Source organism: Ictidomys tridecemlineatus, chromosome 12 (genome assembly GCF_052094955.1).
Source record: "Ictidomys tridecemlineatus isolate mIctTri1 chromosome 12, mIctTri1.hap1, whole genome shotgun sequence".
In the NCBI taxonomy this organism is placed as follows: Eukaryota; Metazoa; Chordata; class Mammalia; order Rodentia; family Sciuridae; genus Ictidomys; species Ictidomys tridecemlineatus.
The window spans coordinates 101932074-101956102 of NC_135488.1; the positions used below are offsets into that span (position 1 = coordinate 101932074).

Below are 24029 nucleotides of genomic sequence, written 5' to 3' on the forward strand. Positions count from 1 at the left end.
TCTATAAAATAAGAATAATGGTTTCTACCTTTGGGGGTTGTTAAATGAGTGAATCCCTGGAAAATAGTCACACTGAGTCTGACACATATTAAATGTTCAGTAAATATTGCTGTTGTTATTAAAGACACAGTCCACTGCTGATTCTATTACTAAGTCACAGATGGTAGAATAGAAGAAAAAAAATGGCATATATCAAGTAGTTGACACTCATAGAGTTAAATAGAGAGGAATATACCACTGTCTGCGATTTGAGGGCTGGGGGAGGCCTACTCTAGCTGGAAACACTGTGGACACATCTACCAAATACAACAGCTAATAATGTCAGGGTTCCATTCATGGAGAACAGTCTCACCAAAGTGAAATATAACAGAAAAGTGACACTCTGTACTCTCTACACTACTGTATATTCCACACATGGTGTGACTCATGATCAACAAATATTACTGAGTACCTACACCATGACTCATACCATGAATGCTGTGTACTTAATATATAACAATTTTTTTAAAAATCACATAAATGTCTACAGTCTAAGAGAATAGATAATCCTCCTTTCCTGAGGGACGGTGGTGGGAGGATGCTGGGAGGTTGTACACCTTGGGGTCTACTCAGGCTGCTTTACTGGGCTTCTTCAGGTATTAAAGTCGTACAGCACCATCTCACATGTGTGAGTGTGCATGCATGTCTGTGTTTTACACTTTCGGTTTGCTTTCTTAATAACAAAAACTATAATATAGGTTCACTTTACAAAACTTGACTCAAGTGTCGTTATAGGTTTTTTTTTTTTTTCCTGTTTTCCCCTGTACTTTGTAAATTCTTTTTCTTACATTAAGCACCTTTCTCTCTGAAAAAAAAAAAATTGGAAAATCAGGCAAGTATAGGAAAAGTATAAGCAAGCAGGAGAAATTGCTCACAGTTCCACTTAACATTTTGGCCTATTCCCTTGGTTTATGCTTCTTATATTACTCAGCTGAGACCATGCTGTGTGTATGTATGAATAGTTGTGTCTTATGTTATAGGGCTGCTGTGAAGATACATGGTGTACTTACAGCTCTAAAGAGTGTCTGAAAGGTAGATACCAATATTCAATAATTGTTAGCTGTTCCCTAATTATCTTGCCCTTGTTTCTCATACATGCTACAAAGCTCCACCACTGAACTACACCCTCAGCCCTTGGCCTCCTTTTTTTTTTTTAACCTCCTTCAGCTTCAGGCTAAGCACTTTTCCAAGAAATTAAGAACTCTTCACAGCATTATTTTTCAATAACAGCAAAATACCCTATGATTATGGACATACCATTGTTTTCTTTTCCTTTCCCCATAGTGAATATTTTGTCTGCTTCCAAATTATCATAAATACTACTTCTCTGATTATTTGTTAAAGTAAATCTATTTATATTTCTGATTAATTCCTTGGAGTAAATTCCTAGAAGAATTCCTGATTCAAAAGTGTTTCACCACTATTTAAGGTCTTGATGGATGTATTGCCAAATTGGCTCGACGTTTTATTTTCACTCTGGACTACTAGTAAAGTAAATGAAGGACCTAAGTCTCCAGTGCTAAAGATTTCCTTTGTAAAAAATCATTATTTCTATGAGGGAAAATGTTTGGTAATTTTTAATATGAATCTCTTTTGAGTTATTTGTGTTACTTCTTTTTAAAGATATATATCCATTTTATATATTTGTTTGATTAAAATACTAGTTGTTTTCTTATAAATCTGTGTGAATTCCTTACTATATCATGATTATTTCTTTTCTGAATTTTTCTTCTCTAAGTTTTCATTTTTTAAATTTTGATCCCCAGAAATTAGCACAGTACCAACCACTTCATGGAAACACAGCAATTAAAAAATGAATCAAGTATACACTTGCATATAATCTGTCCTGGAAGATTTTTAGCTACCTCTTTTTTTTTTTTTTTTTTAAACCCCAGTATTGGGGACTGAACTCAGGGCTTCACACGTACTCAGCAAGTGCTCTACCACTGAGCTACATTCCCAACCCTTTGTTTGGAAGATCTTTAAAGTCACAAGTTATTTATCATCTAGTCTTAGATTCGAATTTTAAAACCTTAAGAGAGATTTTGTGGAAAATTTTATTTAAAATTATTGTATATTCCAGAACATCCACCAGAATGAATTTGAATAGTGTGGTCCTAAGAGAGTGCCTTTGTCTCTTTGATGTTGTTATATAACAGAATATCTGAGACTGTGTAATGCATCAGAAATAAAAGTGTGTTTGTTTTAGGTTCTGGAGGCTGGGAAGTCAGAGCACAGTGCCAGCCTCTGGCAAAGGCCCTGAGTGTCATCCCCTGGTGGAAGGTGCAAGCACCAGTGCAAGATGGGGCCCGCCCTCTTGTCAGCCACTCCCACCATGCTGACCCACTCCTGCCGTGATGGCATTAATCACTGCTTGAGGGGACCTCCTCTTCAAATACCTTGATGGCAGTTAAATCGTAACATGAATTTTAGAGGAGACTTAAACGTAGCAGAGAACTACATGAAAATGGTTTGTGCCAGTAAACTAAATTCTCACTTTATAGGAGAGAGGTGTCTTCCCAATAACCGGAAGCTTTGTATCTGTTATCTAAGTCACCTTCCCAAACCTATCCTGTCCCACCTAGAAACAATAAATAAAGATGTGCCTCTCTAGTATTCATAATACTCAAAGAATTGGTACCATTTAAGATACTCTAATATTTTCAAATTGACATTTCACCTAGTTTTCATTCTCCTATTTCCATCTGCCTTCTAGACATCCAGTTACCTGTGTTTGTCAGTGGCACTAGAGAGTCTACAGTTTCACAGCTAAAATCCTGTTCACCCTTACCTTCCTGCTTATTCTGTGTCTACTACCTAGTTCAGATATTGATACCTCTACCTCCCCCGCAGCCAGGTAAAAATTCCATTATTCTTCACTCCCTAACCCAGTCACCATGTCTTATGTCTGTCTGACTCCAGCAATATCTTTCCTTTTGTCTCTACCCCATTTCACTACCACTGTCCACCCTCATAAGCCCTAGTCTGGACAATTGCCATAAAACCTTATCTGGTCTCATAGCTTGCATTCCCTCCTCCTTCCAAATCCACCCTACATTAATGATTTTTAGTTGGAAGTGCTTTAGAAAGACTGCCCTTGCCTCTAAAGCTTTAGACCTGCTAAATTGAGGGTAGAGTTTGGGCATCTTGCTTTATAAAACGCTTCCCAGATGATTTTTGTGCATAACCCTGATAAAAACCAGTATTCCACAACTCCTATAATTATCTTTTTAAAAAACTCAACTATAATCATATCATTCTTTAGATTAAAAACATTCAATTCTTCCCCCTTTCCCTCTAATATAAAGTCTAGCTGTCTTAGCTTATGAGAGAACAAGCCTGGCTATCACCACCTTTCCAGGTGCATTTTCACTTACCCCCTTCAGGTCCTTTGAGTCTTATCAAGTGAGTGAGACCCAGTGTGCACTTTTGCATTTCTGTGCCTTTTTACATACCATTTCCATCTCCGGTCACTTGGTTTTTTTCTGCATCTGGAAAACTCCCCATAACTTCACCTCTGGGGACCTTCCCTGACTCCCCCTCATTTCTCTAGGCAGCATGTGCCCAGCTCATTGGACATGAAAACGTTTCAACTATGTCTTCATGAAGATTTCTTTCTTTTAAGCCTGAAATTGTTTTTGGTATATTACGTCTTCTAAGAATGCATTGGAGCTACTGGCTTTCCCTGTAAATTGTGGCTCTTCAGGATTCTGCCTGTGCTTGCTCTGCTGCCCTCACTCTTGGGCATTGTGATTATTTGTTTGCAGATCTGTCTCCATATCTGTATAGTTAAGTCACTGAGATAAAGGTCTTTCTTATCTTGCAACAGGGTTTCAGGAAGTGTGTTTCTTATCCTTTGATTAAGAAGCAAGCACTTTACCAACTGAGCTATATCCCCAGCCCCTCTCCAAGCCTTTTAAAAGCCACCTCTTGTGACTAGTGAGTTACTTACCACCTTCTACCTATTCACCCATCTGCTTTTATGCCTCATTTTTTAAAAACAAAACATATCTTTTTAACAAAGAAGGAGCCTCCCAAACTATGGTAGCCTTTTTGTAGCGTGGAATTCATAGATGGAACTTGTTACTGTCTAAAAGTATCCTGTTAGATCTTCTCTAAAGGAGGACATGGACCAGCTAGTGATGTGTTCGGAGTATTCAGCTGGGTTTTAGAATTAAAGATCAAAAAAAATCCATCTGATTTTGCTAATTCTACTGTCTTATAAGTTTCCATAACTTATATTATTAATGGCTATTTCATTATATATTCTTTTTTTTTTTTTTTTGGTATCAGGGATTGAACCCAGGGCACTTAACCACTGAGCCACATCCCCAGCCCTATTTTACATTTTATTTAGAGACAGGGTCTTTCCGAGTTGCCTGGCTAAGTTACTGAGGCTGGCTTTGAATTCACAATCCTTCTGTCTTAGCCTCCTGAGCTGCTTGGGATTACAGGCATGCATGTGCCCAGCTCATTGGATATGAACATGTTTTCAAATATGTCTTCATGAAGATTTTTTTCTTTTAAGCCTGAAATCCTTTTCAGTGTATTGTATCTTCTAAGAATGCATTGGAGCTGTTGGTTTTCCCTGTAAACTGTGGCTCTGGAGAAGATACTATACTAAAGACCTTGATGTTTGCAAAGGCCACTTCCATTTTGGTTTGCAAACACAAACTTATCTCTAGCAAAACATATTAGAAGTCAAGAAAGGTTATGCCGCTTGGAGGAAGTTCTGCTGAGTTTACAGAATACAATGTAATCATTACTGCCTAGTATTGAATATTAGAGAAGAGGCTTCTCTGTGTGTTAAAATGATAGTTGAACATTATATTTGCTGAGATGGAGGTGATTATAAAGACTTGTAACATCAGATGAAACAGAATGCTACAAATCATAAAATTTTATCATTTGGATCCATGTTAAAGGAATTTTAAAAAATTCTATTGTCATATTTCTCTGAGGATATCAGAAAGGAAATTGAATACAGTAGTGTCCATAATATTGAAATGATCTGGGTAACTGTGTTAGTTCTGAAAGCAACATGAGAGTGTTCTTATCTTATTTTGGAAATGGATTGCTAATAATAATGTACTAAAGAAGCAAAGCCATTCTATTTCAAGACCAGAAAATTTCTAGTGCCCTTAAGCGTGAAAAGCTGTTCTGCTGAATTTGTTACTTCATAGGAATTTTCTCCTTGATTCAGTTGGACAATTGATTTAAAAGAATCAGAGGCAAAATTAGAAATTTAGAACTAAAAGTAAGCTAATCTTGTTTTCTCTTCCATCATTAGTCAACCTAAGACAATTGATGTGTTGATTATAACTCACAACATAAATAGGCTTGAAGGTTTGGGTATCTGTCTGAATGACAGGTAGTCAAATAGTTGGGAATTGAATTCTAGCCAGGAAGGCATATTTCTGTTCTGAATGTCTTACTTAGGGACTTGTCACCCAAGGGAAGCAGTGTAGAACAATGAGCATGGTACTGTGGCTTAAAAATCAAGAGACCTGGGGCTGGGGATGTGGCTCAAGCGGTAGCGCGCTCGTCTGGCATGCGTGCGGCCCAGGTTCAATCCTCAGCACCACATACAAACAAAGATTTTGTGTCCGCTGAAAACTAAAAAATAAATATTAAAAAAAATTCTCTCTCTCTCTCTCTCTCTAAAAAAAAAAAAAAAAAATCAAGAGACCTCAGTCTGTTCTCTGCAAATTGCTTTCCATTTTGGATCCTCTCTGTTAAATGGGATGTCGTTTTTTTTAAAAGTCTCCCTATCCAGAAATGAAATTTTTTTTTAGAAAATAGGAGTGCATGGTAGATGGAGAAAGAGAAACTCCTCTTTATACCCTGGGTTCCTTGGCTCTCCCTGAAGAATTTCCCTGAGTCTTTATTTGAATGTAGTAGAAAACATGCAAAACAATAGGTGATGTCCTTTATTTTATTTTATTTAAAATATTTATTTACTATGTATCTTTAGTTTAAGGTGGATACATTAGTTTGCTTTTATGTGGTGCTGAGGATTGAACCCAGTGCCCCATGCATGGTAGGCGAGCGCACTACCACTGAGCCACCACCCCAGCCCCAGGTGACATCCTTTAAAACTCACTAGCCATTGCTAAGTATAGCCTCCAAGAGCAGTATACTAATCAGCACGTCTCTCAAAAGTAAGGAGAAATCAGCACCTACATAAGAGGACTTTTTGGCTTCACTTTCCTGCTTTTGAGGGACTAGTCTTTCTGAGAATTACTTCTTTCAGTTTAGGAGTGAAACTGACAGATTTCCCAAGAAGAGAGTAGTTGTCATGTTCCAGATGCAAGTCAGAAACCTTTTGTAGCTGTGCCCCTAGAGAGGGAGAAGCATTGGAGTGGCCTGAAGTTTTCGATGACAGACTCTTTTTGATAAGTCTGGATTCATTCACTCTGCACTTTCACAAGAGGAAGGAATGGGATTTGAGTATAGAAATCCAACCCCGGAAGACAAATTATAAAAATGCTTGCTTTTACATTTAAATTTGAGTAGGTTACAAAAGACAGCATTCTAATTGAAGTATAGGTATAAAATTTGGATTATTAAGATTCTAGTACAGGATTAATAAAACTTTGCTTCTGAGTCTTATTTTTAAATTTTGTGTTTAACCACTTAATTGTTTACGTAATAGAGTTTGCAAACTAAGTGTGAGGGAGAACAGTGAGCTGTAAACAAATCTCAAGAAAAGTGCATGCCTCGATGTCAAGAACATGTAGAGAAATTAATCAAAATTAAGTAGCAGACTTCACATCCTTGTGCACTAAAACCACAAGCAAAAACCACTGAGGTTCCACTGGTTGTGGTGATGGTATAATTTGTTGTTCCCCTGGTACTTTGTAGCCCTGCAACCCTATGGCCTTGCAAGAGAGAACCCCTTCTTGATGGATTTATGTAGGCTGGAGGTCTCTCTTTCCATGGTGCCACTGTGCCTGTCAGCAGGGATAATTGGTTCCTTTGCCCTTGTCATTCTTGTTTCTCTAGTTGTGTTGGTAACTATTAACATAAACCTAAATGTGTTTTCTTTCAGCCCTCCTCGCCCTCTGACCAATATGAATGACACCATGGTTAGCCACATGTCCTCTGGAGTGCCCACCCCCACCAAGAGGTATGTGTGTCTTGTGCCTAAGAGTTGGGAACAGTCCCCTGCCACTGATTTGCAACGGCCCCCTTGGAAACAAGGCATTCCACAGGGCAGAGAGGACAGCTTTCTGTCTCCCCCTTTGAGTGTCTTTTAGTATTATTTCTGCTTTCATCTTCCTCTTTTTCCCGTAGTGACTCATACATATAGCAGTTGAAGTAGTGCCTCAGGTGGAAACCTCATTGTGACAAGCAGCAAACACTGTGTCAGAGCAAATCAGGCACATTTGAGATCTTTTATTAACACTAAATAGTATTTTAATAATCACAAGTTTCAAAATTTTGCATTTGATATAAGTGTCAAAGATCATCCCTGCTTCTGATAGACTATGTAAATTGAACTATAAATTGAACCTTATAAAATGTTTTCATAAGTCATTCTGTATATGATTCATAAACATTTAAGTTGAAAAGCCTAAATCCTTCTCTCTCAGTTATACAATTCTCTAAAGAATTCACTTTAGAGTCCTTCAAGGAACAAGAACTCTGTACTCTTTTCTCCCTTTTAAAATTTCCTCTTCTCTGAAATTCTCATAGAACCTAAAAGAACTGTATAAAACAGCATGCTTTCTACTTAAATTAAGCTTTTCCATGACCAGAGCAATGCAGAAACTCCCTCAAGGGCACACCATTAAAGAATTCTCTCTAATTGTTATCACTCAATAAGAAAAAGCCACAAAGACATCCCAGCCCACCTAGCATGTCTTTCCTGGAAGAAAACAATTTGTGTCATATGCGCCATTTGCTTTGGATTAATTCAGCTGCAGAAATGTCACTAATTAATAATATTTTGACTTAATTTATAATACTTAAAGCCAGTGGTGTTTGTTCCTATTGGCTAAAACTTCTGGAGCAACATTTCTCAAACCCAACTGATAAGAAGACTCTCCCCAGGGCACTTGTTTAAAATATGTATTTCTGGGACTACATCAGACCCCATAGATCAGAACCTCAAAGGACAGCATCCTGAGCAGTTTCATTTTTAACAAACATTCCAGGTGTTTCTCTCCATCAAGCAGGTTAGAAAAATGACCTTAGAAGGGAGCAAGAGACCAATGTGTAGGCTACCCTGGAAGAGAGGATTTAGGGACTGAATAAATCAGAGGAACTTTGATATAGCTATATCTTTGTAGAGACTCAGGACCCTGACCAGGTAAGAGTCTTTGCCTACAGCCCCACTGGGACATTCCTAGCAGGGCAGCAGCCAGTCTCCCCTTCCGCAAAGCCATGTGGTGCTGTGCACTGGGTCCCAGACTTTGGAGCCAGACTGCCTGGGTTTGGATCCTAGTTCTCTCCTGACGTGAACATGTTTTTTAGCTTCAATTTTTCTAAATCTGTGACATGGGGGTTCTCTTTATCTATAAGAGTTTATCCTCTGTATTCCTTGGCTTTCCCTGAAATATTTATTTCTACTTGTGGATTCTTGTAAAGATTTAATATATTGTCTTTATTGGAAATAAACTGAAAGGAAAGAACCAGCAAGTAGAAGATGAGAATGTCATATGGATGATGTCCCCCCCCCCCAAGGAGGAACAGGAAACGTGTGGAAGAATACGGAGCAGTCAGACCGCTTCCACTACATGCCCACCACCTCATTTTTATTTCTGTCAAGGGTTAAAAAATGCTTTCCATTCTGTTTGTTCAGCGTGTGGAGATGTTTTGTTTTGACATATATTATCCTGGAAGGGTAACAGGTAAATATCAGAACATCAATTCTGGGGAGTCACCAGTTGCTAGAAATTTTAGGTTAGGGCAGATGTTATTATTTGAACTTTTTTTCTTCAATATGTACTTCTCATGAAAAAGCCATTTTTAAAGGCAAGAAGATGCCACAGTGTGAATGCAGTTCCTGAACTGTGTACGTGACCGAGCAAAGAGACGATTATACTATGATGGTATTAATGGCCTTCTGACTGGGAGTTGTGGTAGTGTTATCAGTTTATCTAAAAAATAAGTAGAATGATAAAAACTGCCATCTGCTGGCTTTTTAGATAGAGAGGAGCAGAGATATTAGAGAAACTGAGAAATGAGGCAAATGAGACTGTTTTAGTCAAAAACTAACCATCCGTGAACTCAGCCACTGATCTTCTTACCTGTGAAGTGGGAGAAATAGAATTTGGTTGAAAAGCAGGAATTAATGAGGGTTACAGGAAAAAATGGCTTGTTTGAATTTTTGAGAATCTCTTCAAGTCAATATAGGAATTGTTGTTTCTCTTTTTTGTTGTTGTTGTTTGGTTTTGGTTTTATAAGACAGAAAAGTGAGGTAGTTGAAAATTAACACATCATCTATGGAATGGCAGGGTCCTCAGTGTTGGCAGATTCCCAAGGCCTGTCTGGGCTTGGGCAGACTGCCAGTTTTCAGCTGTTTTGGGGTTTGGATTAGAGTTCACCTCCACTCAAGCATTTAAGGTAAACTTTCCACCAATTCAAACTCCAATTAGTACAAACAGAACACTTGAATATTTCCAAGCCCATTCTTAAAAATCCAAGTTTGAAAAACTGAAATTGATAGAAGCATAGAAACAGAGAGTTTCCTCCTCATTGCACTGAGTAGAGTTTTGGGGTCCTGAGCGAGAGCAGGTCACATCCGTAGGGACTCCAGTAGAGCAGGGTGGAAGAAACAGATCTGGGAGAAATCACTCCATGGTGTTGCCATGTTCACTGCAGCGGCTGTGGGGTGGTGGGAGTGAAGGCAGGCTGTGGAGATTCTGGCCCAGGGGGCTGAGGAAGAGGGAGAGATAATGTTCTGGGTTCCTTCCTGGCTTGGGTTGAGGTACCTTTGGTCATGCACAGGAGGAAGATTTGGGCAGGAAGATAGCCAGGCTCTGTGGAGCTAGAGATGCTGTGGAAGACCAGAGCACAAGTTCTTATCATTCTGATTCTTCCAGCTTCCTCACAGTCTCACCTTTCCTAATCTGGCAGAACCACTGAATTCCAGTTAAATAGAATTAACAACTCATTTCCTCTGTCACATTAGTCATATTTCAAGTGTTCAGTGGCCACATGGGGCCAGTGGCAACTGTACTGGTTTTAGCACAAAATATGGAAACATGGGTAGCATGGAGATGCTGTTTCAAAGTTCTACAGAAAAGAAGAGCCACTGGAAAGTTTTAATCAGAATAATAACATCAGCAGATGGCATTTCAGAAAAGTCCCTCTGGTTGCAAAGAATTGAGTGAATTGGTGGTGACATGGGAGCATCCAGACTTAGGTCTGACAAATGACCGATAGAACTTCCCCTACACAAACACTCACAGATTTTCTCCTACCCCCTCCAGCACACTGTCTTCCTCTCATATCCACATTCCCTGTCTCTGTTTCTCTAATACATCCCTGAACACACATTTGCTTTTTGCAGTTTCTCATATGCTACAGCGGCTTTTAATTAATTTCCTCTTAAGGAGCTAGCTCAGTGCCACTTCCAGGTGGTAGTGGTGTGCCATGGCCTGATGCATATGAAGAACATCTCTGTCACAGAGCTGAAATCCCTGTGTTATCCCACTTAAACTTACTATGTTCAACCAGAGACATTTTTCACTTCTTTTAGTATCAAACCATTAAAATATTGCAGCTTGCTCTAGCTAGTGAAGCAAACATACAAAGCAAATCAGCCCAGTGGTGCAGTTCTTTCTTTCTCATGGGTCCCATGTTCCCTGTCCCCACATTTCTTTGCAACCCGAGGGACTTTTCTGAAATGCAAGTTTGGTGATATTCTTAATTGAATCTTCTTGGTGGCTCTTCTTTTCTGTAGCACTTTGTCATGGCATCTGCATGCTACCCATGTTTCTCCATATTTTATGCATTCCTAGTCCAGCAGACACTAGCCATACGTGGCTGGTGAGCACTTGAAATGTGACCAGTGTGATGGAGGAAATGTATTTAATTTTATTTATTTATTTATAATTTTTTAGTTGTTGATGGACCTTTATTTTTTATTTATTTGTATGCAGTGCTGAGAATCAAACCCTGTGCCTCACACATGCTAGGAAAATGCTCTGCCACTGAGCCACAACCCCAGCCCCTTAATTTTGTTTAATTGGAATTAAGTGGAATTTAAGCAGCTGCATGTGGCTGGTGGCAATGCAGAAAAACGGGATGTGGAGGGAGAAAGAATCAGATATTTTTTCTTTTATTATGATTTTTACTTAATAAAGGCTTTTGATGCATTTAGTATTGGAAAAGAGGTAATCTGACAAATTCAGCTAACATCATCACTTCAGCATTCCATGGGTAAAAATGAACAGTGTTGAACAAGTCTGAGCTCCAACAACTACTCCCTCCTCTCTATAATCTGGTGGAACCAGAGAATTGTGCGCATAGTTGAGCTTATTTCTTTTTCGGTTCTCACTGGACACAGCATTTTTTTCTCTTGAGCTTGTAATACAGCAAAGGGCCCAGAGGCAGTGAGCTGTTAGTAGGATGTCTTTCCCCCACTCCTTTGTCCTCGCTCTAGGTTGCGGTCCTTTGAGGACAGATAATCTAGAAAAGGAACAACCTTGCATCTTGTAAATCCATCTCTCCACACTAATGCTTTGATATTTTGTTCATTTTAGTGACAGAGAAGGAAAGTAACTGATTTGCTCCCAGAATTATTTATGGTGTGCTGCATGATGACATGTAGAGAAGAATGACATTTTTGCCTTATAGATCTGAGAGTCTCAGACATTGGAAGCCAGTTACTATGCTTACTGCACATTAATAATTGTGCTTATGCATATTACTATATTGATTTAACAGGACGTAGCTTGGCACAGTGATCCAAAACTGTCATCTTCTACAAGAACTCCTACCCTGTGCATCCCCACCCTATGCTCACTTCTAGAAGGGCTCTTTTGTTGACGTCAGTGAGTCATGGGTATTGAGATTTTAACTAGAATTTTTCTGGATATCTTTCCATTCCTTTGGTGAACCCCACCACAAGTTTCTCCCAGTGTAACAACAGTACTGACATTTCTCAAAATACCAGGGCTTTTCTAGAGCCAGAGAATTATCTTGTGATTTACTGTTGGATTCAGTGGGCTTTCCACTTTGATCATGGAGGACTCTGAAAGGCTCTGAGTTAATCATATACCATTTCTGATAGACTTCTAGGAGGTCTCTTCTTGAAGGTGTTTAACCAAATGGTCGTTTGTCCTCCTAGCTTACATTTTAGCAGGAAAGGAAAACAATGACACTCCAATTGAATTCTAGATTGGAAGAACTAAACTTTTTTGTTATACCCTAAATTCCAGTGTTTTGTGAATTTTTGGTCCCCTTCTTCCTTGGTTTAGGACCTCAGGCTCCATCATTAATTCCTGTAGCTCTACCATCTATGGAATGCTGATGTTCTCAGGACTCTGTCTTGGACCATCTTGGACTCCCATTTTAGTGGTCTTGCATTTTTATCTCCAACCCAAATCAATTCATTCTCAGTTCAGTTCAATCTCAAATTCTGGTTGGAGAACTATTTATCAAATTGCTGTCTGACATTTCCAGGTAGATGTTTCACAGACATCAACAACTCAACACGTGTAAACCTGGGCCTACAGTACCTAATCCTCCTCCACTCTTCCAACTCGGGAAGTGGCAGCACCATCCCCTTCACACTGAAGCCAGAAATTTGGGAATCCTTCTGTCTCCTCACCTCACCTCTGCTTCCACCACAACCAGCCAGACACTACAGACTTTTTTTCATCTTTTTTGAGTTATAATTTGTATGCAATAAAATTCACCAATTAAGAATACAACTTGATGAGTTTTGACCAAGGCCTATAATTCATTCAGTCACTATGGCCTTTTCTTCCTGAATCTCTTTAATCAGCCATTTCTCTCTCTGCTGTGGTACAAGCCACCAAGAGCCACCTCACACCTAGACACTGCAGTCTACTCACAGAACTTCCTGTCTTTTCTTTCACCTTGCTCCAGTCTGCTTTTTACACTCAGAGAGTCATTCTTCAACAGCAGTGTCCCAGCGTGTCACCTGCTTACACTCAGGGGCCTCTGGTGTTGTAGCCTAGAGCAGTCTTGTTAGGTTAGGAATACCAAAGAGTCGGTCCTGGGCTGGGTTTACTAGGGAGAAGGGTGTGCCAAATCCAGAGCTTTTCTTCTCTGGATTACATCACCTTGGAAGAGTATAGCTGTCACCATTTCCTCACCAACATTACGATGAGTCCCTGGTACCAACTAAAACTCATCCAAGATATTGAAGGACTCTAGAACCAATTGGGAATCAAAGTCAACACTGATATGGCTTGGGGCCTTGTCCCAAATTCAGGATTATATGACAAAGATTCCTGAATTCTACCCAGATATTGGCGTGATACAGAGGTGATTGCCTGGCCTCAGAATACTTTCCAGCGACCCTGTGGTCTGCACTACAGAAGTAGTTGGCAAACTGCAGCCTACAGGTGGCAGCCTATTTTTGTAAATAAAGTTTTATTGAAATAAAACTATGTTCACTTGTTTACATACTACTTATAGGTGTTTTCCCTACAATGGCAGTTGAATATTTGCAACAACAATCCTATGACCTACAAAGCCTTAAATATTTGCTCCCTGGCTCTTCAAGAAAAACAAGCATTTTGCCTCTTCTTGGATTTAGAATAGGATATTAGAAAGATGAGATGTAGCTCTCAATTGTTCTCAATAGACTCATAGATTTTCACAGCCCATAAATGATATTTTAGAAATCAGAATGTTGTAGTTCATTATTGGCCTCAACATAGAAAACAATGAGATCTATTATAGCAGGTTTAGTAAGACTTTGCATCTGTTTCATTAGTAGTAGCATCTCTTTCTGAGTTTTGTGGTAGCAAAAATCAAAGGAACAAATTCTTGTCCTATAAAAAGTGTAATATCAGATATGGAGATGAGTCCCCATCACTTCACTTCAGCATGCCCAGGGGCCTGGTAATGGGGAGTATGAGTGTGGCCGAGGGAGTTCCTGAGAAACTTAAGAGGAGAACAGAGAGCAGCTGGTAACTGGTAATTGGGGGAAGAACCGCTTCCACTGAGGAGGATGGCATTAGTGAATGACTGTCCAAGCAAGGCCCTGCCTCTGCCTCCAGAGCCTTCAGATGGTGCTGTTTAGCCTTCTTCGGAGGTTAGACCCCTAAATGTCTGACACTTTGAAACAGTAGTTGCTAAAATTACTCTCACTGAATAGAAATTAAAGAGTTGGAAAACATTATTTTCTTAAATTCTTTTATAACAATACTTTGTAATAATCCTCATTCTGTACTTTCAATATGTAACAAATAAAAAAATTGAGGTACCATGAGAAAAATCTCACTCACCTTTACCCGTCAATTTAATTCAGACTTCTGCCTCAAATAGCCTGTTACCAGGCACAGCCAGGAAGCACTCTCTGCACTCCATGCTCACAGGTACCCAGCCAGCGACTTAGCTGCCGCATGACAGGTTTAGGAGATCTCCTGCTCTCTGTGCCCGCCTGCATCTCTTGATTCATTGTCCATTCCATTTTCACCTTTGATAAAGAAAACCTGGTGCAGCATGAATGATCATGGGCTCAAAGGTCAAGTAGGCTGAGGTTTCAGGGTCGAGCTTTGTCACTTAGCTGTTATGTGAGCTTCATATATGTAATCACCTCCTTCGGGGTAGTAGTTAATTAATAAATTACTACTTTGCCATTAGTAGTAATGACAAAGTAGCAATTTATTAATTCAGCAGATTTATGATGAGCACTTCATATGGGCCAGGCACTATTTTAGGAGGTGATGATCCTCTGTACAAAGATAAGTCCCTGCTTTCATGTATCTTCCATTCTAGAGTAGAAGACAAAAATAATAAATTCATAATATAATAAAGGGTAGTGATAAATACTTTGCAGAAAATGGGGCATAAATGGGTTAGAGAGTTTTAGATTTCAAGTTTCATGTCCAGGAAAGGAGTCTGAAGAGGTGGCATTTGACCAGGAAACTGAATGTTGTGAGGAAAAGGAGAGCCATGAAGGACCCGAGAAGGCACGCTCCGACTGAGGGAGCAGGGGGAGTGAAGGCCCATGGAGAGCGAGCCTGGCCTTTTCGTGGGGTAGCAGAAGGGCTCTGTGACCAAGAGGGATACAGTCGGAAGCCAGTTCCCTGAGGTGGCTAGGGGCCAGACCATGACGGAGACGTGATCTGATTTTTTAAAAATATTTTTAATAAACTTATTTTGGAATAGTTTTAGATTTCAAGAAAAGTTGCAAGTTACCATATGCCCATCACTCTGTTTCATATTGACAGCTTGGCCCAAGTCACTTCTAAGAAAGCAACATCGGTACATTACTATGAACAGAAACTCCAGACTTTAGTCATAGTTCACTAGTTTTTTCGCTTATGTCCTTTTTCTGTCCCAGGGTACCACATTGTGTTCAGTCATCATGTCTTCTTGGTCTCTCTTCTCTGATCTGTAACAATTTTTTAGTCTTTGTTTTTTATGACCTTGACAGTTTTTAAAAGTATTTTTTAGTTCTTTTTTGGAGATACATGATAATACAGTGTATTTTGACATGTTATACATACATGGAGTATAACTTATTCTAATTAGAATCCCAGTCTTGTGGTTGTACATGATGTAGAGTTTCACTGTGGTGTATTCATGTATGTACATAGGAAAGGTTTTCCCGGTTCATTCTACTGTCTTTCCTATTCCTATCTCCCTCCCTTCCCTTTATTCCCCTTTGTCTAATCCACTGAACTTCTTTGGGGGTTGGGGGAGTACCAGATATTATACTCAGGAACACTTGACCACTGACCAACATACCCAGTCCTATTTTGTATTTTATTTAGATACAGGGTCTCACTGAGTTGCTTAGGACCTCGCTAAACTGCTGAGGCTGGCTTTGAACTCACTGTCCTCCTGTCTCAGCCTCCTGAGCCACTGGGATTATAGGTATATACCACCGTGCCTGGCTAATCCACTTAACTTCTGTCACCCACCCCCACTTGATGTATGTTAGCATCTGCATTAGAGAGAACATTTGATTTTTGGTGTTTGGGGGATTAGCTTATTTTACTTAACACGATAATCTCTAGACCACCCATTTACCAGCAAATGTCATAAAGCCATTCTTTTTTCATGACTGAGTAATATTTCATTGTGTATATATACTATATCTATATCATATATACACAATGGAATATTAGTCATAAAACATATTACATTTTATTTATCCAATTAAATAAAGTCTGTTGAAGTGCATCCAGGTTGGTTCCGTAACTTAGCTATTGTGAATTGAGCTGATTTTAACTTCTTTGGGTATATACCAAGGAGTGGGATAACTGGGTCAAATGGTGGTTCCATTCCAAGTTTTCTGATTAACCTCCATACTGCTTTCCAGAGTGGTTGTACCAGTTTGCAGTCTCAAGAGCAATCTATGACTGTACTTTTTCCCTCACTTTCTCGCTAACACTTATTGTTACTAGTATTCTTGATAATTGCCATTCTGGCTGGAGTGAAGTGAAATCTCAGCATAGTTTTAATTTGCATTTCTCTAATTTCTAGAGATGTTGAACATCATATTTTCAAATATTTGCTGACCATTCATATTTCTTCTGTGAAGTGCAGGTGCAGTTCCTTTGCCCATTTATTGGTTGGTTATTGGGGGGGGTTGGTATCAAGTTTTTTGAGTTCTTTATGTATTCTGGAGATTAATGCTCTAAGGTGCAGGTGGCAAAGATGTTCTCCCATGCTACAGGCTCCTTCTTCACATTCTTGATTGTTCCCTTTGCTGTGAAGAAGCTTTTTAGTTTGATACCATTCCATTTATTGATTCTCGACTTTACTTGTGCTTTAGGAGCCCTGTTGAAGAAGTCGGTTCCTAAGCCGACATGATGGAGAGTTGGGCCTACATTTTCCTCTGGGAGGTGCAGGGAATCTTGACAGTTTTGAGGAGCCCTGGTCAGATATTTTGTAGAAGGTTTTTCATGGTTTTCTCATGGTTAGGTTGGGGTTGTGTTTCAGGGAAGAATATCAAAGGAATGAGGTGCCCTTCTCTTGTCAGAGGGCCATACCATCGACAGACTCCACCAGTGGTGGTCGTCCGTTTACCTGCCCAAGTAGGTGTCTACATGTTTTTTAATTCCTTTCCTACTTTGTTCCTTGGAAGCAGGTCACCCAGCACAAGGTCAGGGGTTGAGGGAAATGTCTACGTCCTCTGTATCTCCCATTTATTCGGTCTTTTATTTATTTCAATTTAAACTCTTGGAAACTTATTTTCTACTTTGGATTATAATCCAATGCCATCATTTTATTGCTGAAATTGTTCTGGGGCTCTGGCCACTGGGACTTCTTCAAGCCAGATCTTGTGTCCCTTTGACATACCTTCTTTTCTTTTCTTTAGTACCTCCTCACTTTCTGACATACAACATGCTCTTGCTTTTCTTATACAGTCCTACCCCCACCTTAGAATGAGACATTTCTCTACAGAACCTGGTTCCTTTTATTAGAAAATGACATTAGAAATCAGTGTCTGTTAACATTCGCATCCAAAGTCCTTTATCCACTGTGTCTACATCACGCCATCCAGGAGTTAAACCGAGGAGTCTGTTGCTAGTTCTGTTTTGCATGTTTCCCTCTAGCTCTTCTCCCTTGATTATGTGCAGTTTTCCTCTCCAGTGGTGAGAAACCTGATTCCTTTCATCCAACAGCCATTTCCAGTCCCAGAAGCATGTGTAGCAGTTTCAGAATTAGTTAGGTTCTCAATTTCTTAAACAGATTTATTGAGATGTAATTCATATACTGTATAATTCATCCATTCAGAATATACAGTTCGGTGGTTTTAGTATATGCAGTTGTACAATCATCATCACAGTCAATTTTAGAAAAATTTTCATCACCTGGAACTGATTTATTACTAAAAGATCACTCAGTGCAGTGCAAAAAATCAGCTGCCGAGGAAGAGAGTGGCAAAAGAAAGACCAGACAAGAAGCTGTTGGAACCAGGCATGGTGGCCCATTCCTATAATGCCAGCTACACAGAAGGCCGACACAGGAGGATCACAAATTCAAGGCCAATCTGGGCAACTTAGACCCTGTCTAAAAAATAAAAAGGGGTAGAGGTGTAGCTGACAGGTAGAGCCCCTCCTTAGCAGGCACAAGGCCCTGGGTTCAATCCTCAGCATTGGTGGGGGAAAAAAAAAGAGGCTGTTGACCTTGGCTAAACAAGGCATGGTGAGAAACTGCCATGTGTCATGATGGCAGGGGAGGTGGTGAGAAAACAGCCAGCAGGACTTGCAGTAGATGGCATGTGGTGTGAGAGGAAGAGAGAATTAGGGAATCTCCATTTTGGGCTGGATGGCTGGGTAAGCATGATGCTCCTTATTTAAACTGGTACATGTGGGGAATAGGAGGTGAGAAAGTAGGATGGGAAAATGGAGCATTCTGTTTTGAATGTCAGGTTTGAGATGACTATTAGGCAGCTGAGGAAGCCATCAAAAATATGATTCTGAAGCTTAGGGAAGAGGTCAGGGCTGGAAATGTAAAATTAAGAGGCCCTGTCTCAAAAGATGTTATAATAATACATTTCTTGTAAGATTGTCCTGAGATCAGGAAAAAAAGCACATATAAAAGCATCTGATAGATCTCAGGTACCTTGTTGACAGTGACTACAGATGTATTCCAGATGCTTTGTCAACATTATTTTACTTAATCCTCCCAACACTCTATAAAGTAAACATTACAGGAGGTAGACTTTATGTTATTTTCCTGTTTTACAGATGAGGGGACTGAAGCATGGAAAGGTTATTGTCCAAGTCCTCATAGCAGACAAGCATCTGTGTGGATTACAACCAAAAGCCCACACTCTCTAGTGCTTTTCTACACTGCTCCGACTTGGTACCTTTATGGTGGCTCCACACCCCTCCTCCACACCCCGCCTCCAGCGTGCTTTACTGCTTCTGACCTTGTCCACACATTGTTTGCCTTTCATCCCTGTTTTCCCCACACAAATCCCTGCCTCTTTTTAACTGTTCCCACAAATGTGCCTTTTGGCTATGCTGAGCTGGGCTCCGTGGCACACACCTGTAATCCCAGCAGCTCTGGAGGATCACTAGTTTGAGACTAGGCTGGACAACTTAGCTAAACCTTGTCTCAAAATAAAAATTAAGGGCTGGGGGTGTGGCCGAGGGGTAGAGCACTTGCCTCGTATTGTGAGGCCCTGGGTTTCATCCTCAACACCACATAAGAAATGAGTAAACAAAGGCGTTATGTCCACCTACAACTAAAAGTGGTTTTTAAGTAAATAATAAAAAGGGTTGGGGACATAGCTCTGTGGTAGAGCACCCTGGGTTTAATCCCTAGTCCAGAGAGAAAGATGGAAAGGGAGGAAAGGAAAAGAAGTTCTGCTGAAACCGTGAAACAGTGCAGATTCCCAAGCCTCTTCCGCAGAGAGTCTGATCTAGTAGAAAAGCCAGGATGTTCTGGAGGAGGTAGTCTGCGAAAAGGCAGTATTAGAAAAATGACTTTAGACCCTACCGCGTCCCACCAGGGCCCTCTGTCCCAGCGCTGGTTCTCATTACTGTTGGTCTGGCACTAGGGGAGCCTTGGGTGAAAGTCTGCTGTGTGCATATCCTAGGAGGGTACGCTCATCCCATCGTGGCTCCAGTTGAACTTCAGGGCTCATTCCTTGGCCTTGCTTTTGCTAATCTCCCTGATTGGTTAAAGTTCTGTTAGGTCCTCTTAGAGAATATCCCTCTCAACAGCTATATTTGCAATTTTGCACCTATTTTTGTGGTCATGTCTTTTCCCATAGACTGTAGCACCACCAGGACAGTAGCCATGCCTGGGTTTTGCTCCTGTGGTGTCCCCATCTCTGCCTGATACCTCTTAGGTGCTCCACACACTGTTTCAAATGTCCAGTTTCCATCGGAAATGCTATTAGACTTATATATTTAGGCATGAAAATCACCTACTTTTATAGATTGAGTTGATATTTGATATCTTAGAACAATTATTTATAGGAAAATACATACTGAATTGTAAACTATTGACTTGGCTTTAGAAAAACAGTTTTCTAACCTATTTTTCAGTTAGTGTCATATGTATATTTGTATTTTGTCAAAAAGAAGAGTTAAAAATCTGTTCAAACAGGTGCAACTTTCAAGGTGAGCATCTTTTCAAGCAAAATGATCAGAAAATGCATGGACACTTCAGTTCCTTTTCTACTGCAGGCAGCTACTGATAATGCTTTTCATTTCTATCTAGATCCTTAGTTAGGAGTCAATACAGTGGCACATACTGTAATCTCAGTGACTGGGGAGGCTGAGTCTAGTCTGAATGATAGCAAGTTTGAAGCCACGAGCCTTGCCTGGCAGCTTTGTGAGACTGCCTTTAAAAAAAAAAAAAAAAATGTCTAGGGATGTAGCTTCGTGGTAGAGTACCCATGATTCAATCCCCCCGTACTGTTTAAAAAAAAAAGAGGAGGAGCTTAATTATCTGGCAAGTACAAATAACACTAGTTCTAAACAACAGTCTTTCTATAAACTTAAAATGGAGTTTGGCAGATTGTCACATCCATATCATTGAGAAAAAAGAAACAATTAGAAAGAAAAAATCCGCTAAGCTCCCACCTTACATACTCCTCCGCCTGTGTCTACCCATGTGCATGGCTAGAGGGCCCTCCTGTGCACTGGGCCTCATCGTCACTGGCCAGTTAAGGACTTCTGGTAAAGCAGTTCTCCTCTGTCATCCTTTGCCCTCATCTCAACTGGATCTTTTCTGTCAATCTATACATCTCATTTCTCTTTTTTTGGGGGGGAAGGCCTATCTTGGCCTCAGTTTCCCCTCCAGTGATCCCTGTGTCTCTCTCTCTCTCTCTCTCTACCATTTTAGGAGAACTTCTTGAAAGTTATCTGTAGTATGCATCTTTGGTTTTTGTTCTGTCATGTACACCCACTACTCTGCTAGAACTAGCGCTGTCATGGAAACTTCCTGGATTCCACGGCACTGACTTTAGTGGTCACTGCTCAGGGCCTTGCTTGGTCTCTGAGTGGCGTCTGGCACGGATCATCTCTCCTGCTTTCTTGGAACACTGTCATGCTTGGCTTACAGGTGTCGTGCTCGTTTTCCTTCATTCCTTCCTGGCTTCCTTTGCTAGTGCTTCATACCTTTTTGAACTCTGAATGGTAGTGTGCCTGGATGGCTTTTCTTTTCTGAGATCAGACAAGATCAGGTACATTCAGGGTGGTGTGGCAGTAGACACCACTTTTTTTTCTATCTTCATTCTCTTACTATAGGTAGTCTCATCTGTATTCATAGATTTTATTACTGTCTTAGGGCTGGGGATACAGCTTAGTTGGTAGAGTGCTTGCCTCACAGGCACAAGGCCCTGGGTTCAATCCCCAGCACCACCAAAAAAAATAAATAATGATGACTGTCTGCATACTGGTGACTTCTAGTCTTATTTTTCTGGTCCAGACCTTTTCCTCAGCTCTAATTGCTTATGTCTACCTCCTGATCAGTACTTTTCCTTGGGTGTTTAATACATGTCTTACAATGTGCATGTCCCAAACTGAGTTCTCCATCTTCCCCCACCAAATCTACTTTTCCCAGTCTTCCCCTCCTGGTTATTGGCAATTTCATTCTTTTAGTTATTCAGTAAAAATCTTGATTCCTGTCATTCTCTTACATCCATATAAACTGTCTGACTATTAGATCAACTCTATCAAAAAAAATAAAATAAACAAAACACCAAGATCCTACTATTTCTTGCCACTTCTGCTATTACTATTTTTCTACACACCCTGTCTCTCATCTGAAATGTTTTGAATGTTGCAGAATTTTTTTTTTTTTTATTGGTACTGGGGATTGAACCCAGGGATGCTTAACCACTGAACCACATCCATTCCCCCGCCCTTGTAATTTTTAATTTTGAGACAAGGTCTCACTCAGTTGCTTAGGGCCTCACTAAGTTGCTGAGATTGACCCTGAACTTGTGATCCTCCTGCCTCAGCCTCCAGAGTCTCTGGGATTACAAGTGTGCACCACCATGCCCTCAGGAATGTTGCAATAATCTACTTGAGTGCTTCTGTTCTCTCTGCAGTTTACTTTCCACAGAGCAAATTATCCTCCTAAAATGTAAATCTTATCATTCCTTACTTCTTTTCTTTTTTAAACAAATATTTTTATGTGTTATTGATGGGTCTGCCTCACATGGTAGGCAAGTGCTCTACCACTGAGCCACAACCCCAGCCCTCCTTGCTTCTTTTCAAAACCCTCCTATAGCTTCTTATATCAAAGTAAAAGCTTATGTCCAGATAGTGGCCTGCAAGGTTATATAGCAGTACTTCCCAACCTGTCCACCACGAAGAAGCCGTTTTATTTAAGTTTTCATTTCCAGTTTGAGATGGATCAATACTTTAAAAAGGTATGATAAAGATGAGTTATTAGGGAACTTCCACTCTGGTTGTGGTGAAGTAACTGTTATTAAATTACAGCTTTCCCAGTATGAACTACAACTGGTCTAAATATAAGAAACAGTTGTTTTCAGAAAGTAGATAGTAAGTGCTACAGGACTGATCCCTGAGGGAAGAAGCAGTGAAGATAGCCCTGTGTTTGCTCTGGCATCCTGCCCAGAGGCATTTGTCCATAGTGCAGTGGATACTAGCAGAGCAGGGCACTCTTCTGAGATGTGGAGATAGAAGTCAGACTTCAAGAAAGCTGGAATTTCCCAGGCAGAATACCAGAGGGGAGGAAGCCATGCAGAGAAAGAGCTCTATAAATATGCATGGAGGTTCCCTTGAATCTTTCTGAAAACTAAGCTGTATTTGTATAGAATGAGACTTTCTAAGACCTTGGAAAGAACAAATCCTGAAAATCTGAAAATGGAACAGGTAATTACCTGAGACACACAAATATTTGAGTTCCGACCAGTCAAAGTAGAGAAGAAAGACGACATTGAAAACTGAACATTACTCTGTAAAAGCCATCAGGAAGGCCACTCCTTAGGAGCAGGGTGAAAATTGTCCTTGATAAAGGCCACTCTAGATCTGTGCTGATGAAGCTTCAAACAAGCCTCAAAATTAACTGCCTGGTGGGGTGTGGTGGCAGATGCCTGTAATCCCAGTGGCTGGAGAGGCTGAAAGGAGAATCCTGAGTTCAAAGCCAGCCTCAACAACAGCAAGGTGCTAAGCAACTCTGTGAGACCCTGTCTCTAAATAAAATAGAGGGCTGGGGATGTGGCTCAGTAGCCAAGTGCCCCTGAGTTCAGTCCCCAGTACCAAAAAAAAAAAAAAAAAAAAAAAAAAAATCTGCCAGATTCTTTAGAGGAAGGCAACAAAATCCAGACATTTATAATATAAATTTATCATTTCCATGATTCAGTAAGGGAAAAAAAAGTTTAGAAGACACAGGAAAAGGCAGGAAAATATGAGCTCTATCCAGGAGAAAAATCAGTCAAGAGAAACAGAGTTAGAAATAATTTATGGTGCAATTAGCATGCATGGATTTTCAAACAGTACTGGTAAATATCAAGAATATAAAGAAAAATATGGATATAATGAGCAAAATGGAAGAAATAAGAAAGAACCAAATGTAATTAAAACTTTCTTAATATATTTTCTACTTTGATTCAAAAAAAATTTAAACAAGAATAATGGAATGCCTAAGGTTGAAAGGGCAATGCTTGAATTGAAAAAGTCAGTGGCTGGCTGGACTTAACAGAAGATCAGAAATCATAGGAGAATAGTTCACTGAAGTTAAAGACAGGGAGATACAACTATCCAAAATGAAGCACAAAGAAGAGAATTCCTGAAAAATGAACAGAGGCTCAGTTACCTGTGGGACAATGTCAAGCAAAAAAACTATAAATCTACAGATTTATAGGCTCAACAACAATAGAAAAGCTCAATAAA

The 24029-nt window shown here is 40.0% G+C and overlaps 1 protein-coding gene across 16 annotated transcripts in view; it reads left to right on the top strand.

Annotated features, from left to right (window-relative positions):
* The window catches only part of Dtnb (dystrobrevin beta), a 228747-nt gene that overhangs the window by 150397 nt on the left and 54321 nt on the right, over positions 1-24029 (top strand). For all 16 annotated transcript variants that reach the window (XM_078029556.1, XM_078029563.1, XM_078029553.1 and 13 more), the window contains one exon: positions 7091-7168. In XM_078029556.1, the coding sequence (XP_077885682.1) occupies positions 7091-7168 (78 nt within the window). The remainder of the gene's footprint in view (positions 1-7090; positions 7169-24029) is intronic.